The 19,027-nt window shown below is 43.9% G+C and overlaps 1 protein-coding gene across 3 annotated transcripts in view; it reads left to right on the top strand.

Moving 5' to 3' along the window:
- The window catches only part of mybpc2a (myosin binding protein Ca), a 71,012-nt gene extending 52,483 nt beyond the window's left edge, over positions 1-18,529 (top strand). For all 3 annotated transcript variants that reach the window (XM_080487439.1, XM_080487441.1, XM_080487440.1), the window contains 16 exons: positions 1,382-1,547; positions 2,317-2,423; positions 2,509-2,538; positions 4,325-4,464; positions 4,700-4,856; positions 6,322-6,426; positions 6,538-6,726; positions 7,307-7,441; positions 8,649-8,816; positions 9,595-9,683; positions 11,406-11,601; positions 12,670-12,809; positions 13,006-13,165; positions 15,945-16,081; positions 16,626-16,812; positions 18,064-18,529. In XM_080487439.1, coding sequence (XP_080343565.1) covers positions 1,382-1,547; positions 2,317-2,423; positions 2,509-2,538; positions 4,325-4,464; positions 4,700-4,856; positions 6,322-6,426; positions 6,538-6,726; positions 7,307-7,441; positions 8,649-8,816; positions 9,595-9,683; positions 11,406-11,601; positions 12,670-12,809; positions 13,006-13,165; positions 15,945-16,081; positions 16,626-16,812; positions 18,064-18,098 — 2,141 coding nt within the window. In that variant the 3' untranslated portion in view covers positions 18,099-18,529. The remainder of the gene's footprint in view (positions 1-1,381; positions 1,548-2,316; positions 2,424-2,508; positions 2,539-4,324; positions 4,465-4,699; positions 4,857-6,321; positions 6,427-6,537; positions 6,727-7,306; positions 7,442-8,648; positions 8,817-9,594; positions 9,684-11,405; positions 11,602-12,669; positions 12,810-13,005; positions 13,166-15,944; positions 16,082-16,625; positions 16,813-18,063) is intronic.
- Positions 18,530-19,027: the final 498 nt, after the last annotated feature.

The raw sequence follows: 19,027 nt of genomic DNA, 5'->3' as shown, positions 1-19,027 counted from the left end.
AAGTACATCTATGTAAGAAAGTAAGCCTGTCTGAAAGTAAGCATGATTGTATTATGTTCTCACAAAATACAAAATTTTTAAAAAATAATAAAATAAAATAAAAACACAAAATTATACAAACGTACAGTATAAATTTTGAATAAATGGATAAATACAACTTCTACCTATACAAAATCTATTGCACAAAATTTTATTTCACAAATGTATATATAGATCCCAACGTAAGTTATCACAGATCGATTAATCATAAAAAATACTAGAAAAGAAATTTAATAAATATAAACTATGCAACACAATTTTGTTAGTAGTTTGTATGGATTCTAATAAAAAAACCTTTTGACTTGTTTTTTAAAAGCCGGTTTGTTTGGTGTTGGATTGAAGGTGCTTCGAGGGAGGGCCCAAACTACCGTAATTTCCAGACTATTGAGCGCACCTGAGTATAAGCCGCACCCACCAAATTTAAAAAGAAAAAAAAGAGAGGTTAGAGTTACGTGATGCACTTGAACGCATCACCCATGTATCTGTGGCATGAAGCTCGTTAACCCGGGAAAATCCATAAATCAGCCGGTTGTTTAAGCCGCAGGGTGAAAAAACTAGCGGCTTATAGTCTGGAAATTACGGTAAATATTTTTGGAGGGAGGAACCAAAAGTTATCACTGCTTGCACACTGGATTGACAGAGAGAAAGTGACTTGTCTCCTCTTGCCGAAAGACTTTATCAAAATACCTTTTGAAACTTTTCACTTACTCTCAGTTTGATCCTTCAGAATTTGGTCTCCTGAGGTTTTACTAGGAATTTTATAACATATTGCTCTCTCTGCTAATGTGGTTTCATTTCAAAAACAAACAACAGCACCTACTGATGGCCCAACATGAAAACTACACAATTTTCAGTGTAAATGAACATCGTTTTCAAAACCTTTCTGAAATGAATAATTAAATCGCAGAACCGATGCCGGTCCAGAGAACAGCATGAACTGATGAAGTCATGTGACCAAATCCAGTTGACCTGCTTCAGTTTCCATTGATGTGCCTCCTACCAGGACAAACGAGAAGATGCATAGACTCTTTATAAATTGCACTTTTGTGCCCGGCGATGGACTGGTGAGCGGTTCTGAGTTGTGTCCAGCAGGATACCTTTAAAATGTGTGTTTGCAAATTTAATGTCAGTGTCAAACTGCTTTTGCAAACAAGAAGTAATCCTGACTACATTTATTTTCAGTTCTTATCTCGATCAGGGAACTCCCCCACGAGTGTAACCACACAACGCAAAGAGATCTAAACTGTGTGTTCAGTGTATCCGCGGCCTGGTCAAAATCCGACGGATACACAAATGTCAGTACGCCAGTGTATTTTACCGATCCCTTGTTTGTGTGCTGCAGATAAGGAGCTGGAGATCCTACAGAACTTGAATGACGTCTCTGCGGAGGCGGGAGAGCAAGCCGTGTTCAAGTGTGAAGTGTCTGATGAGAATGTGACCGGCAAATGGTACAAGGATGGCGTGGAAGTCCTGCCCAGCGATCGCATCAAAATCTCACACATCGGAAGGTATTTTTGTCCCTTCGGAGCGCCGGGAAGCTGCTTCTGCACACCCTCTATCATAACCAGCATGGACAGTTACACACATTTAAACACACACACACACACACACACACACACACACACACACACACACACACACACACACACACACACACACACACACACACACACATGGTGGTCAGTATCTACCAAAACCTGGAAAAGACAAGAGCAGCCAATGGTTAATGATGGAGGTGAAGAGCGAAGGCTGGATTGAAGGGGAAAGATGTGAATCGATATAATAAACTGTTGCATTCCCGATACCATTTCACTGATAACTCGTGTTGAAAAAAGGTTAAATTCAGAGTTTTTTTCTGATTTAAATGTGGCAGCAAAGAGCTGATTGAACCTCTGTTCAGTTTGAGGCTCTATTTGACAGCAAAGCCTCAGCATTTAATATTTTGAAGTATTTCCAAGCACAGTTGGTTGCAGACCTGTCGTTCACGCTCCTTTTTACAGGACAACCACTGAGGTTTTTTTGCGCTCTTGTTTTCGTTCCATTTCACTTTGTTTCACTCGTTAGTCTCTCTCTCTCTCTCATTCCTTCGATCACCAGTATAGCATCCGATCACCAACCGCCACTGGTTTCCCTTCTCCATGGAAACAGTATTTTGATTGCAGAGATTAAAAGTGCCTGTCAGTAATCTCTCTATCAACTGGGGAAACTGTCATTTGTGTATTTATGGTGTCATCACCGGCGTTGTCTCCGTGGTGACATCTGGTAACATCCCACTAGGGTTCACAAGCTCACGATTGATGATGTGGTACCTTCGGACGATGGAGACTACACCTTCGTCCCCGACAAATACCCAGTTACTCTTTCTGCAAAACTCAACTTTATCGGTGAGAGTGACGCACAACTCAAAACAAAGACGTTTACATACAATCTGAGAGCTATTGGACTAAATGTTATGTTTTCTTTCCACAGAGGTCATAGTTGAAGTTATTCCTATAGAAGGTAAGAATATTTTTGTGATTATTAAATTCACAAGTTTGGTTAAATCTGTGTAAAGGTGGTGATCCAGGTTCAGCTTTGGTGTTTATTAACTACTGATATCGGTACTCGTTATAAGTAGCTAAAGGTTTATACTCGTACTCTTCGTCCTCAAAAAGAAAGATGAAAATAATAATACTGTGCAAGCAGAACAGCACCCCCTGTGGCCACATGTGGTAATCACTTAAAAACATTGGCGACTCAAATAGATCTGCTGACTGGGAAATCGCTCTGCTAAGAGAAATTTGGGGCTTTGCTGTATTGTACTGGAATAAAGCATGTAAGATCAGCTGAAAGAATGTTTACTGGCTCATTGAGCAACTGTGCCAACTGTGCGGTATAATTCCTAATTCACGCGTCTCTTTTTCATATGCAAGTGGCCCGTACTGGCCGCAGAGCAATGCCAAAGTAGTTGTAATGCAATGTAATGCAGAAGAGTCAAGATGGATATTCTCTGGCTGGCTGTACACGCAATGCCAAGTCTTTAATGGCCTGAGAAAATGGCTCACTGTGTGTGTGATGACACAAGCTCTTGGATTGAAAACACATTTAGGTCTCCTGCTCGGCGGCATAAAGTAAATATTTCATGCATTTCACATTCTGTTAAATGGCGATTGGTTTAATGCGCTTGAAATTGGCGTGCAAAGCCACCAATGGAATCCACGTCTGTCAATGGGCACTAATTGAAGTACGTGTGTGTGGAAGTAATGGGATGTGCAGATAAGTGCTATTGAGCTGGAAAGAAACCAGCGTACAACCAGTTTTTTACCATTACTGATGTCTGGGAGTGTTTCGCGTCTGTCTTTTATTTCATTACATTGCTCTTGGAATAGAATTTACTTTACTCTCCTAATGCTTTGTATAACTTAATTAGTGGTGGGCAAGTTACTGGATGTGGTTATAGTTAAAAGTTACTGTAGAAAGTTGCAAAGTTACTATGCCAACGAAGTAATTCATCCAAATCGCAGGTACTGTGGATAAAAAAAGATTCTCAAGGAGAACAGACTTAGTGTCTATCAGTCGTGAGGCGCCTCCTCCAGTTTACAGGAGCTTAGTGAAATAGTAACTGCTCAGACGTTTGTCACTGAGCGGCACAGCAGCCTTACAAATGTTTTTATTCTTTATCAAAACTTCAAGAATGAATAAATGTAACTTTTACATTTCATAGTGTAACAGAATACACTTTAAAAAAGTTATTCCAGGCACTGGGAACTAAAACACGGGTGTCAAACACATTTTAGTCTTTTAATCTTGAGTGGGCCGAACAAGTACAAAAGTGCCATAACAACCTTTGAATTTAAACTCTAAACGTTTGGCACAGAGTACATGTGGTGAAAACGTCTATATTTTTGCGAAACTGGATAATTCGTACAGAAAATTACTTGAATCTCAACATAAAACCAGATTTAAGAAAAACCTTCTGGTGCAAAATACAGTGAAATGTCCAATAAGCCTCTCCTGTAGTTGTTTTTACAAAAAAATGTGTTTAAAAAAAAAAAAAATCAACATTTTCTTAGTCCTTTTTCCAATTTGCTTGGTGGTTTGGTCGTATCAGAGCCTTTCGTGGAACTTTTTTTGACACTCCTGTCTTAATATTTACTAATTACCTCAGAAATCAAATATTTGCATAAAAGTCATCAATCAGTTCGATGTTCATCTTTTAACAAACGCAGGATTAAAGAAAGACACCAGCTAACCTTAACGGTCACTTTCTACCCTCCTCCTTCTCCTCTCGTGGTCACGATGTAAGAGCCTCCCAAAATCCACATGGACACCAGCTGCATGGACAAAGACAACGTCATCATGGTGGTGGCCGGAAACAAACTCCGACTCGACGTGGAGGTCACAGGCGAGCCGGCGCCCACGGTGTGCTGGATGAAGAAAGACCAAGTAAGAAAGCTGAGGGAAGAGTCCTCAGTCGAAAAACGTCAGACGCTTGTTCTGCCTGTGCGTCAGTCGCGGCGTCCAGCTGTTAGTCACCGAGCGCCGCCGCAGAAGAATGAAACGCAGTGGGAGGGTTGAATCACCTGTCATTGTTGGCGGCTGCCGTCGTGCGACACCAATCCTCTTCAGCGTTGCCTTTTGTTCTGTCTGTCTGTCTCCGTCTCCCGCTCCGTCCTGGCAGGCGGTGGGCGAGGAGGGACGAGTCCGCGTGGAGAACATGAAGACCCTGAGCAGCTTCGTGATCGACGGGGCGGAGCTACGAGACGAGGGACCCTACTCCCTAGTCGTCACCAACTCTGTGGGCGAGGACAGAATTGATATGTTTATCAAGGTCGTGGGTCAGTAGCTGTTCTCTCATTTTCACTTTTTTTTTTTTTTTTCTTCCGCTCCCTTTTGCGCTTCTTTCTGCTGCTGCAGATCCCTGAGCTGAGATCCACTTCTTTTCACTTTCAGTAGCATTTTCTGAAGACTTTCTTTGTTGTCACTCTTTATTTCCAGCTATGCTGTGCTGCTCATCACACAAATGCATTTCTGCTCACAAACGTAGCGCTGTTATTAGGTTTTCCACTGGTATAAGACTTATTACCATTCTGCCATACAGACACGGTGTCATTCAAAGTACTGCACAAAGCGAGAACTAATGTGACAAACACAAATGTTTTGCTTAGTTTAGAAACATGGTCAACGTTATTAATGGAGGCCATGAGGGTATTTGTAGTTGTATGTAGTTGTTGATCTTTTAATTCAAATATACAATATTTCAAAGAATTTTTATGTAATTTAATTTAAAGATACATGTGCCAAACTGTTAAAAAAAAAAAGCCACTTCAGTTCCTTTATGAAGTTGGATTTGACCAATATTGCCTAATTAGACTATATTCCACGTTGTATCTTTCTTCTGTTTTATCGTTTGTAATGATTATTTTGTGCATTTCTAGATTTCATTTTTTTCTAATATAAGGTAGTGTCTTGACAGACTTTTCAAGACACTTTATTTCTTATTATTATCAAAAACAAGTCTTACAATAATCCACAAATGGTTGCCAACAGGCGAACCAGCTCGTTCCACTACAGTCAGTCTTGTAATACCACATGCCACCACAAGATGGTGTAGCGAGTCACTCCACGACACTTTGTTTCTTCAGTAAAAGAACAGAAGAAGCAACCGTAACAGACTCAGATACTGTAAATATTGGCTCAGTTTTTTTACAGAAAATATTGGAAACTGTGTGGAGAAACGACTCACTACTGCCGCCCAGAGGATAACGGTGTACATAAAGCTTACGTACTGTACCTTTAAATAAAGTTAATTTCTGAGCCCAGTTCTCTTTTAAACTAACTGGGGATGAATTCAAAAAAGATTACACACTTTCTCATTTTAAGCTTTCAGGCTGTGCGTTCATATTTTATTGGTTTTCCACGCGTGTCTGCGGGACAGAATTAGGCATGTATGTATACTTCAGCTTCTAATGTATTCCACAGTACGCTTATACATAATGATATTCTCATCATCTTTTAATGTTTTTTGCTGGAACGGCTAGAAACTGAAAAAAAGAGGTACGCGTGGCTCTACAATTACGTTCTTTCATAAATATAACAAACTCTAGTTTTGCACTGTATGTGTGTAAGCCGTGGCTTCTTCAATTTGTAGTTTTGTGAGTTTAATTTGTTGTAATGGGGGTGAAACTGTCCCGTGGAGTCGTAGAGCTCGCACGCCACTGGGTTAGAGACAGTTTAGACTTCGCACTGAGCGAATAATGTGTGTTTTCTGACACACTCTCATTTCATAACCTGCCTGTGCAGATGCGCCCGGCCCTCCTGAGAACGTCAGATGCTCATCAGTTGGCGAGGACTGTGGCACGATCACATGGGACGCCCCTGCCTTCGTCGGCGGCCTCCCCATTAAAGGTACATCTGATGTCTCGCCCCCTCTGGGGGGAAGAACAGCAGTTTAGAATCCTCCCTGCAACGTCACGTCACACCGGGCCGAGCCGTCTTTGATGACGTTGCGTCCTGCAGGGTACCTGATGGAGAGGAAGAAGGTTGGCTCGGCCCGATGGACCAAGCTCAACTTTGAACCGTACGAGTCGACCACGTACGAGACTAAGAAGATGATCGAGGGCGTGGCGTACGAGATGAGGGTGTTCGCGGTCAACACCATCGGCGTCTCCGAGCCCAGCGCCACATCGCAGCCCTTCATGCCCATCGGTACGTCGCCGTCAGCGGAGGCTTTTCACACGGGGCTCGTCCTGAGGCTCGTTAGAGCCCGATATGTCACAATGACCCAAAATGTTATCAAATATAATGTAACAGAACCCAAAATGTAATAACTGGCCAATAATGTATAAAGATTTAAGAAGAATTTAAATGTGATCTCAAAACGTTTAATGTTTATTTTGTATTGATTATTGGAGACGTAGATTATGGAGAACGGAACACTATAAATGACAACAGCAGTCATACATGAATACCATACACTGTATATACATATAAACAAATACTCCAAAGTTTTAAATCTCATTGTTTCAGTGTTATTCAAATTGAAGCAGTTCAAGTCCAAACCATAAATCAGTGACTCACTTTTTGGTGTAATAAAATTATTACACTACACCCATAATTTAAAGTTTCAGGCTCAGCGTCTTGTTACGTTATCGATCAGTTATTACATTTCAGAGTTTGTTACATTATATTTTATAACATTTGGGGTCGTTGTTACATATCGGGCTCCAACGAGGCGGCTTAACCTTCCCTCCCTTCCCGTTCACACTCGGTGTCCCTCCTCCCGCAGCCCCCACCAGCGAGCCCACCCGCCTCGTGGTGGATGAAGTGACGGACACCACCTGTACGCTCAAGTGGCGTCCTCCGGAGAAGATCGGGGCGGGCGGCATCGACGGCTACATCATTGAATACTGCAAAGAAGGAAGTAAATACATGCACAATGTGTTCCTCTTGATAATGATGCATTGCTTTGGGTTTGTTAGCTGTAATTATCGGTGTTAGAACATCTTATTGTGAAGGCTTCATAGACTGGTACTGTCACAGGATCCTTTTCAAGTGATGATGTTCACACTGTAGAATTACTCTCTTTGTTTTTGGAGCTTTCTTTTTTTTTTTTTTATTTTTTTTTTTATGCAGCTGCCACGAGTCTGTCAGACTTCTGAGCCACTCAAGTTGTTCAAAAAGAGACTTTTGAGTGTGGATGCAGGATGTATGACTTAATCGTGCCGTGAGAAGGGGATTAAAGGATGCGCCATCCACGTAACACACATACCAAGAGACCTTTAATCCATCCGAGAGAGAAAGAGAGCGAAAGAGATAAGCTCAATGTAGCATTCTAAACCTAAAGCAGCTTCATTAAAAAATGGTCCAGGGTGGCCTGAACCAGCTCTAACTGTAGGCTCTATTATCGAGAAAAGTCTTGATTCTCACCTTTAAAGTAGAGATTTTATCAGCCTCCCTAACCGAGACTGGGAGATGTATACGTGCAGTATATATGTTATACTATATGTACAATGGTGACAAAAAGATACACCACAGCATCTTTTAATGTGCACTGTGATTCATCGTTAAAAAGTATTTGACACTTTGGACGTTCGGCTTTCCTAAAACTAAAAACATATTGCGATAAAGTTCCCCTCCAAATATATGCGGCGACCTTTTAATAGCGGGTTTTGATTTGCACAGTTAAAATTAATGACGCCTCCCGTCTCCTGAAGTGTCGCAGTAAGTGATGACCCAGCGTACACAAAACCCTGGACCTCCTCTAAGTGGAACGCAGCCGTCATTAATCCGCCCGGCGCAATCCCTAATGTGACAAGTCAAAATGTCCACTGTGGAAAAGGTCTATTGTTAGCATATCCGCCTGAATTTATGACCCAAAGAGCAGGTCGTTAGCTACCTGCATTAGTTTCACGACTGCATATCTACGGGGTAGTATTTCTCCGTCCCTCAGCGTTTTATTACGCTCTTTTTTACAAGCTTTGGTTTGACAGGAGTGGCCTCCACAAGAAGAGCAAACAGTATTCATTACTCATTCCAGAAGGGCTCCTCAGATTCATCTGGAAATCTCCGGATTGTTCCTGTTTTTTCATTTATAATTAATTTTTTTCCTGATTTGCCTCGAACACCAGCCGATCAGTGGGTACAGGCCAACGCCAAACTGGAGGAGGGCAACCACTACAAGGTGACGGGCCTCACCATGGGGGACAAGATGCTCTTCAGAGTGATCGCGGTCAACGTCGCCGGTCGCAGCCTGCCTGCGACTCTCAGCCAGGCCGTCACCATCAAGGAGCTCCTAGGTCAGTGACCAGCATCCATCCCTCTACCTCCGCCTTGTCACACACGTTGAACCACTGTATCTGTGTGTGTGTGTGTGCATGTATACAGGTATAGATAGATAGATATAGATAGTTATGGATAGATGAATTTGTGTATGTTTTGAGACGTCTGGTACAAATTATTCATAATAATAACTAATAATATTAATCCTCCAACTCTATCTGGAAGATCTTGTCAAACATGTTAGATTAACTCTTAACACAGAAAGCCAGTATTGAACCACAGCATGGTTAATCACAATAAATGCATCTATTCATTTTATACCCCCCCCAATCCCACCCAGCACTCTGGTAATTATGTTCAACAGCAGTTCAGTTTGAGGAAAAATACCTGTAATTATCAGCCTCACCTTTGGGTCTTATCTGTTTTTTACAATAAACCTCATGGATTCCTTTTCATTTTTTATAACCGCACGCTGTACATCTAAGAAAGAGGAACTCCACTGTGTTTTTTCCTTCCTAAATAATTCATATCTCCAGTGCACACACACACACACACACACACACACACACACACACACACACACACACACACACACACACACACACACACACACACACACACACACACACACACACACACACACAAATAAGCATAAGATAAAAGCCGCACATGCTCAGCAGTTCGGAGATCTCTCCTCCTCCTCCTCCTCCTCCTCCTCCTCCTCCTCCTCCTCCACACCTCCCACTCTTTAACAAATTTGACTTATCTCCTTCTTCTCCTGCGTCCTCCACCCAGAGAATCCAAAGATCCGCCTGCCTCGCCATCTGAGAACCAAACTTATTGTGATCGTGGGAGACAAGGTGAACCTGGTCATCCCCTTCCAGGTTAGTCCAAGTCTGGCTTTTATTTTTTCATTTCCTTTATAGATATTTGCATCAGCTGAGCAAAGCCAGATGAGAACTAAACTTCGGAGTTTGAGATGAACACTTTGAGTTCGGATGGAAGCTCCTGGTAAAGCAGGTCACTGCAGACTCGCTTCAAGTGAATCCTGCGGTGGTTTATTCAAAGTTTAAGCTCAGCTGCGTTACACTGCAATTCAACTGTGGATTCTTGAGTTTAACATCAATTGCCCCTCTTCTCTGTAATATGTCCAAAAAAAACCACTTTGTTGTGGTGCGCTACCCAAACAGTCAGATTCCCCCCCTTTGGCTGCAGTCTGGCGGAGCCTTTTTTCTTCTTCTTCTTCTTCTACAATGCAAATCAGAGCGGTAGCAGCAGAGAGAGCAAGAGCTCAAAGGGCACGGGGAGTGTTACAGAATTTGACAGCAGCCTGCAAATTACGATACCGGCAGAAAGAACCAACCAAAAGTAGCAAAGGAGGGCAGGAATCGTCGTAAATAAGAATCGACAGGAAGAAAGTGAACCGTGGCTCCGCTTCCTTTTGAAGAAGTAGATGAAACGAAAGTTCTGGGACAGAGAACGTGGCTACGTGACGTTCTCCCGGGACGGCGGAGCCCCCTACTGGTTTGTCGTCCTATCGGAGAACTGGACCCTTCACACCGCTGAATATATGAGATGTAACCACAGTTGAGAGACGTCCCCGAAATAGTTCACTCGCAAGAGCGTGAGATGAATTTGAATCTGTTTTTTTTTTTTTTTTTAAACAAAAAAAACCATCCATCCATCCTTTTACCGTAGGAGAGCCGAAGCCAAACTCTAAACAAGTTACACCCAGTAAAATTGACACAGACAATTAAAGTCACAAACTAGAACATTCCAGATGAAATTGTGTGTGTTTGCCGCTCGCTGTTGAGTGTTATCCCTCCATTTTGTGTTTTTCATCAAAGTCCGCAAACCGAATTTTCTTCTTGTTATGTTGTGCTTTTTGCGTACATTCTCCCATTTTCGGCAAAATCCCCAAAACATTTTTGGGGGGGGGAGAAAATTTTGCCGAAACAGTCATAACACACTATTTCCAAATTTTCTGCATGTTTTTATGTGTACGTGCTCCAAACCGCTTGGGACTAGTGACGAGCCGAAAATGAAGAAGAAGGAAAAAAATACAGCCACCAAGGATAGTAATCTGTGCGCCTTGCTTCTTAAAGAGGCAGGCACACAGAAATGACTAAACAATCATGCTTTTTTATTTGTGGAAGTCGTAAATAAAGCCAATCCACTGAAACCGATTGATCCACCCGAGTTCCCGCCTAAAAGTTTGAACTACAATGAAATGAAAAGCCTCATGAGCAAAGCTCCCCCTCCACATGTGGATCTTCTCACGGGGTCCACCCAACATAAACATGTCATTCACACTCTCTTCCTGTGTTGACATGGGAACATACGTCGGTCACATCTGGACCGAGCGATTCTGACAATTCCCTTCTGTGTTTCCTCCTGCAGTGCATGTGTGTCACACATATCTATAATGTCTCTCAGAATAAACAGACGATCATGGATCACATGAAAATACCTTCCCACACACGTGTCGGTTATCGAGCATTTGTGAACTCCACCTTTAATAGTCACCCTTGTCAATCACGGGTGAATTATTGTTGTGTGTCAGATGAACGATGCATTGACGTGTCGACCGATTCTCCTGACCGCAGGGAAAGCCTCGCCCCGTGGTGACCTGGTTCAAGGAGGGCGCGCCGCTGGACGACAAATCGGTGGGAACCCGCAACAGCGAGGTGGACACCATCCTCTTCATCCGCACTGCGGAGCGAGCCCACTCCGGGAAGTACACGCTGTCTGTTCAGATCGAGAAGCTCACAGACAGCGCCGACATTTTCATCCAGGTCGTAGGTCAGTCGCCGACCGTCGCGCCGTTATAACTCCCGCGCCCTCCGTGCCGCGTGTTGCCTCGTTAGTATTAGCGAGCTCACACTTGTCGAGGTACGCGATTATGATTATTAACCTGCTCGGGAGCAGACGATGGCTCTGGCTTCAAATCTGTGACATGTCAAGAGTTTCTTTTTCCATATTTGATGATAATTCCTCATTTCATACTCCCGGGGATCCGCGACTCAAAGTAGCAAAGCATCAAAGTGCTCATTCCTCTGCCTCACATAATCCCGGCTCCTGCACTGCCACTGCGGCCGCCAGCTCATTGCTCAAGCTTACGGCTCGACTCCCCGGGTCAGGGTTCTGGGCGGCTTATTCGGAGGGGTTCCGCTCCGAGATTATTTGCGCGTAGACTCGGATTAGGCTGGGATTTTTGCGGGGCTACTCTGTCACTTACTGGGATGAGAAGGTTGAGCTAATGAGAGGCTCCGATCGGGCCGCAGCCTCACCGCTTGATCTGCGGGAAGGATTAAAGAGGGCAAACGGAACGGGGCTCACGGCTCGTACTGTACTCCGCAGAGGAAGAGCAAGATTAATGACAAACATATGAGTGTGTTGTACAGTCTTCCTGCGCTGCGCTGTGGAGGCCACACAGAGGGATCGATGATAAACACGCTGCATTCTTCTTCTCTGTAATCCAGGCTGGCAAAGCAGACTATTTCTTTGTCAAGTCTGTGCCAGCAGTTTTTCTCGAAACGTACGCATCTATTGCCGCCTTCCTTCTATTCTTTTGTCTTTCTGCTGATCTAATCCGTCAATCTTTCTAATCTGTCTAATCTGTCAAATCTTCACCGCTGATTTTTTTCTCAACCTCTCTGCGGGAGTTCCCTCCTCCAGATCTGTTTGTACCTTCCTCCTGCCTCTCAAACTCTCCCAAAGAAAAAAAAAAAAAACCCTCTTGCCTGGATTTACATCAAGGGCTGGAAGAGAGTCATTGAAACCCAATTTTTCGCGACACTCGAGCGCCGCAGACTTGTCTCGTTCCGCCTGAAATCCCACGGCTGTGTCTCGTCTCCCCGTCCCCACCAGACAAGCCCGGTCCTCCCACCGACGTGCACGTCACGGATGTGTGGGGCTTCAACGCCGCGGTGGAGTGGAAGCCGCCCAAAGACGACGGCAACGCTGAGATTATCGGCTACATCGTTCAGAAGGCCGACAAGAAGACGAAGGTCAGCGTCAAAGTGTGTTTCGGTTTGCGATCAGTTGTGTGGTCGATTTTGAGCGCCGTTGCCTCATTGCAGATTTCTCTCGCTTTACTGTTACATGTCGGAGGCTTCATCTCGACCTCGGCCACGAGCCTCTTTGAACCTCTCGGTGTCTCCGTCCGTCCGTCTTGACTCTGTCTCTCCGTCCGTCTCACTCCAGGAGTGGTTCACGGTGTATGAGCACAGCCGCAGGCCCAGCTGCACCGTGTCCGACCTGGTCATGGGGAACGAGTATTTCTTCCGAGTGTTCAGCCAGAACATCTGTGGCCTCAGCGAGTTTTCCGGCATCAGCAAGAACACTGCCGTCATCAGTAAAACAGGTAAGCAAATCGTCGTAGAGCGTGGCGTGCCACGGCGTGATCGCCCTGCGGCGTGGCGCGCCACGGCGTGATCGCCCTGCGGCGTGATCGCGCCACTTTTGATACGATGTTTTCATGTGAAAACGCAAAACCTTCCTAGCGTTTTGGGTGTCCGTTCACACGTCAGTGGTGTTCGGAGCAACTCAAAATGCAACTTTCTGAAAACACTCCCAACTCCATCTCCGTGGAAACGGGGGAAATGTAACTTTTCAAAAACGCTTGTGCTCCATCTCCATGCAGAAAGCGGTAATGCTGCTCCTGCCCCACGGCTGTAGTAAATAGTTTTTCTGCACATGTTCAGTAGTGGACAGTAAGAAGGTTTCCTCCATTGTGTCCTGACTCCCAGTCCATATTCTCCTGGCACTGTTTTATTTTGACAGTCGCCGTAATAACAATCCAACTTGGTCGCCTGTCCACCAGAATGTCCACAACAACAGCAGCCACTAGTGGTCCTGCAGGCTAACTACTTCATTTTTGACTTGTTCTGCCATTTCCATGTAAACAGAAATCGTTTTCAAAACGTTGCCGTGTAAATGCAAAACTTTTCTAAAATGCGAAAACGATGCTTTTTCACTTAAACGGGTCCTGACACTTGTGCCATCACGGCTGGTGATCATAGGAAACAAACGCTGGTTTTGATTAATGAAATCAGAATACATTTAACTGTGATTTCACTGAATAGCAAATATTCTTCAACAGAGTGTTGAATAGCATTTTAATGCTGGCGACAGATTCCGGAAGCGAGCAGGCTGGGAAAACGAACACCTGCCACCAGCCAAATGCTGCGACTGCTTCTGTGTTGTTGCATTTGCTTACTCTACCAGAACATTGGGCAGTCCACCAGCCGATCTCCTCCGCGTTCCAGGCAGCGGCCCGGGCCATAAAAACTGAAGGGGGGGTATGGGGGGGGGGATGTTGATGGTTGCGCCCACCTGACCTCCAGATGGGACAAAAAGTCATTTTCCTGACACGATAACTCAAAGGGCAATCTGCTAATCGACATAATTCAGGATGCAGTGCGGACGTTTGGAGGCCGAACAATCCCAAAGCAGCGGTTACCAAATAAGCACTTCATTCTTGGGACAAATGCAACTTTAATAGTGTGACACAGAACAGCCAAATTGTTGGATATGGGTTTTCCCAGGGCTGGAACAATATCCCATATTGAGCTCAAATATTCAGTGTTTTACAGTATGGCTATTTCACATGTTCAAATCAAAATCGCAGCAAATTTGAAAGATATTGTTCATCCCTGTTGTACATGGCTACTTGAAAAATCTTTATGCAGAATCTGTAACTCTTGTGATTGACCATGGATAGTTCTAAAGTATATTTATTGTACTTTAAGTTAAGTTTTTTTTTTATTTAGACTCCTGGCTGGATTCTGCGACTTGAGATTTGAACAATCGGGTCTGAGTCCACATTCAAACCAACAATATTGCATTTTGAATGTGATTTACTCAAACCAAACAGGAGCGTTCAAATAAATATATTAGGCTTGTTGTCAACATGCAGTGACGGACTGCAGCACTGAGTCATGAGAAGTGTGGAGTTGGACACGTTGGTGCATGAGGTTCATAAATATATCAAAGCATTACATCGAATAAATCTAAATAAATAGACCCAGAAAATAAGTAGAGAGGAGGTGATCGGTCACAAAGTCAAAGGGGAAAAGACAAAAGAGTCTGTAGGCAAAAGGCGTAGGTGGAAACTCCGCTCACCTTTAAAAAACTGTAAAAATTTGGCGCAATAATAAACGGTGTAATCAAGATAGTAAATCTCATTACGGTAGTTATTTTGTCTGATCCTCATTTACGAAATGTTTCGTGTTTACACGGCGACGTAATGAAAGCGAGAAACCGAGAACAAAACGCTATGAACCTCAAACTCGAACAGCGTTTCCAGAAAAGTTGTGTTTTCACCCGTTTCCATGGAGATGGAGTCGGCGCGTTTTCATAAAGTTCCACCTTGGGAACTGCTTGCGAGCCGTTTCCAAAAAGTTGTATTTCTGTGGCTCCGAGCACAGTTGTCGTCTAAACAAACACCCAAAATAGAACGAAAGTATTTCGTTTTCGCTTTAAAACCGCATAAATCTCCAAAACAAAAGAAGAAATTACCTTCATTTCATTTCAAGTTTTAAAAAAAATCCAAAATCTTGCAGGCAAACACTTCCCCCTAACCTGTAAATTTGAAACTCTCTGGTGCCCCCCTCACTGAAAGGTGGTGTTTCACTTAAATAATAACCGGCGTTACTTAAAAATAAAAGCACATGCCGTGTATCATTATTTCTCCAAAACCTTTGCAGACCTTTTTTTTTTTTTTTTTCACTTGATCCTCTAGAAAGTACAACACTTCCTCTTAACTCATTCATGGGTAAAAAGGTTGCATATCAATTATTAATACATGAAAGGCATTTGGTATTCTTCTTCTGGCTTCATGCTCCTGAAAAAAGAAAAGCAGGAACTACAGCGTGTGTGTGTCAGCAGGTGTCCAAACAAGTGCCTGATTACATTTATCCAGTCTCTTAAATGTCTGATATTTAATTATCCACCACGGTCCAGCTCAGAGACAATTCCTCCGAACTCTGAGCGAAGTAGCTTTAGCTCAGTTAGCCCCGCCGCGGTGTCCTTTTGCGCTCGCGGAGAGTTCGTTTCCTGATTTTGTGCCACGCTCAGGCTGGTTTGACATCGTTTACCCAGAGACGCCGCGATCCTGCCTGAAATGGGATCTGTCTCCACAGGTTTGATCTACAATCCTCCACCCTTCCCGGACAAGGACATGAGCAGCTCCCCGAAGTTTATAGCTCCCCTGTTGAACAGGAGTGTGACTGCGGGCTACACCACGGCCATCAGCTGCGCAGTACGCGGCAACCCCAAGGTGTGTGTGTTGTTGTTTTACCTCCAAAACACACTATGCAGTCACACACACACACACATGGATTATAAATATTGCCAACTCAGTCGAATTAATCTTAAAGCCTTCAAAGTTTTCATGTAAATTTTTGCAAAATACAGTAAAAACAAAACAAAAGTCTTTATAAAACTTGCTGGGACTGTATCTGCTCCCCGCTCACACTCCACCGGCCCCCGGTAGCGGCGCTGCAAGGTTACGCCACAGATTTCACGCTTTGTGTTGTTTCCCGAGCGAGCGTACACGTCTTCCCGTGTCAAACGGTGAGCGCAGCACAGGCAGAGGGTTTTTCATGCCTTTGCAGTATTTTTATGTCTGGAGCGAGAACAAGAGGTGGAGCAGGGAGAAGTCTTTCAACACACTTCTCTTCTTCTTTTTTCTTTCTTTTTTTTTTGTTTCTATCCCAACAAATCGGTGAAGATTTGTCAAGTGGAAACGTTGACCTGATTTCACCTCCTCCCTCCCTCCCTCCCTCCCTCCCTCCCTCCCTCCCTGCCTCTTCCACCCGCAGCCGAAGATCCTGTGGCTGAAGAACAACATGGTCATCAACGAGGACCCCAAGTTCCTGATGCAGAACAACCAGGGCGTTCTGACTCTGAACATCCGGAAGGCGGGCATGTTCGACAGCGGCAGATACTCGTGCCGGGCCGTCAACGCTCTCGGGGAGGACGTGGTGGAGTGCAAGCTGGAGATCCACGGTACGCCGACGGGAACGTAACGACCCCCGTTTGATCCAAACTAGTCGACGATGCACCAGTCGTGCAGAGATGTTGAATTAAAGACGAGAGACCATGTGAATTTAGTTAAGCTTGTTGTATCTGCTCCTGTCAAAATCCCCAGACAGTCTTACGCTCTCTCCTCCAAGGGATCTTTATTTATTTCGTCTTCACTGGAAAAAAATGGCCCTTTAAAAACAAGGATAATAAAAAAAACAAAAACAAAAAAACACGTCAAGGTACTTTTACATTGAAATAAGTGGAAAAAAAATCTGTCAATAGAAGAAGTGAAAATTGTCTCGTTAAAATTTCTTGAAATAAGACGTGATATTTACAATATTGAGATTTTAAAATGAGCAGGGAGAATTTATTTTGAGCTCTATTTTAGCAGTACTTTTCTTAGATTAACCCACAAGTGCTAAAATCCAGACTTTCCCAACCAAACGACACCTCAGGTTTAAAAATGTTTGAAATGTAAAATAAACTAGTTTGTTTGAGAAATACAACTCAAAACTAGATCATTTCAAGATTAATTGACTTTGCAAATTATTCTAGATGTTTTGTCTTAGTCCCTCTATTTTGCTGAAACCTTTAGTTTTTAGGCGAATTTAACTTAAATCAAGTGGAACGAGACATTTTGAGTAAAACCAAGACTAATAAACTTGGTAAGATTTTGAGTTTTCGCAGTTTTCTTTGTTCTTTTCTCTGGGTGGCACATGAGCTGTACTGCTCAACACTGCCCCCACAGGTCATCTGTGGTATTACTCTGCAACCCTGAAAAAAGAACAAATCGCACGGTAGCGAACACAGAAGACGGACAAAAGCGCCGGCTGAGTATTTAGGTCTCGTCTATACGACAGCATTTTGAGTGAAAATGCACCGTTTTTGCGTTCTTGAAAAGTTTTGGGTTTATGTTTCAACGTTTTGAAAACGATGTCCATTTCGGCAAAATGAGACGGAGACAAACCTTTTTAGAAATCTTAAAACTTTGTGTGATTACCGTTCAGTTTGACACCTGTCCATAAGGTTTTGATATAAATAACGATGTTAGTTTCGTACTTAATATTCTTCCTAACAAGGTTGAAATCTTCCATGTTCAGTTTTTCATCAGACAGATCTTCATCTCCGCGACGCTTTCTGCTGAACTCTTGTTTAAACGTACGCGCCCCGTCGCGTCGGCACTTTGTTAAATGTCTTTTTTCTTTTTTTTTCTTTTTCCCTCTCCGTCCACAGTTCCTCCAAAAGAAGGCGAGGAGGAGAAGAAATGAACGACAGCAGAGTCAAACAGGAATCGTAATGGATTGTGTACTCCTGAATAAATATGAGTAGAACAGATCACTGGTGGGGCTCTGAAGCCCCTCCCCCCCCCCCCACCTCTTTCTTTTCCATGCGCTTGCCTTTCAATGCTGCTCTGATGATGAACGCCACATCAGTGTTACGCCGTTAATTCCTTCACCTCGTCACCTCCCGCCTGAGAGGAGCCTGGCAGTAGAGTAGTAGCGCTGCCCTGCTGTGACCACACACACACACGCACACACACACACACACACACACACACACACACACACACACACACACACACACACACACACACACACACACACACACACACACACACACACACGGATGGATCCTTCTTAACTGTGAAGTGGACCTGTCACTGAACACACTTATAAAACAGCCTTTCATCCATTACGGCTCCCTGTGTTGTCTGTTTTGTGTCCTGGACATCTTTATAGGCTGCCGCTATGAATTTACGATTGTGATGCGACTGCAGCGCCGAAACTACCGCAGGGTGACTGACTGCACACACACACACACATCTGCCGTGGCTTCACTGGTGTGTGTGTGAGTATGTGTGTGTGTAGACCCGTCTTGGCCCGTGTGATGGTTCAATGGAGGGATCGATACTCGGCCAGGCATCATCGACATCATGGAGTAACCAGGATTAAAGAGGTTCATATATACATATATAGCTGCTTTTCACACACACACACACACACACACACACACACACACACACACACACACACACACACACACACACACACACACACACACACACACACACACACACACACACACACACACACACACACACACACACACAATGTTGACTCACAGACACGCTCTTGCTCTATTTACTCCCTCCCACATGCTCTCCTACTACGATCCTCATGGCGTGACCTATAGTGGT

This window comes from Lipophrys pholis, assembly GCF_963383615.2.
Source record: "Lipophrys pholis genome assembly, chromosome: 19".
NCBI classification, from domain to species: Eukaryota; Metazoa; Chordata; class Actinopteri; order Blenniiformes; family Blenniidae; genus Lipophrys; species Lipophrys pholis.
This window is presented reverse-complemented; position numbering and strand designations above follow the sequence as displayed.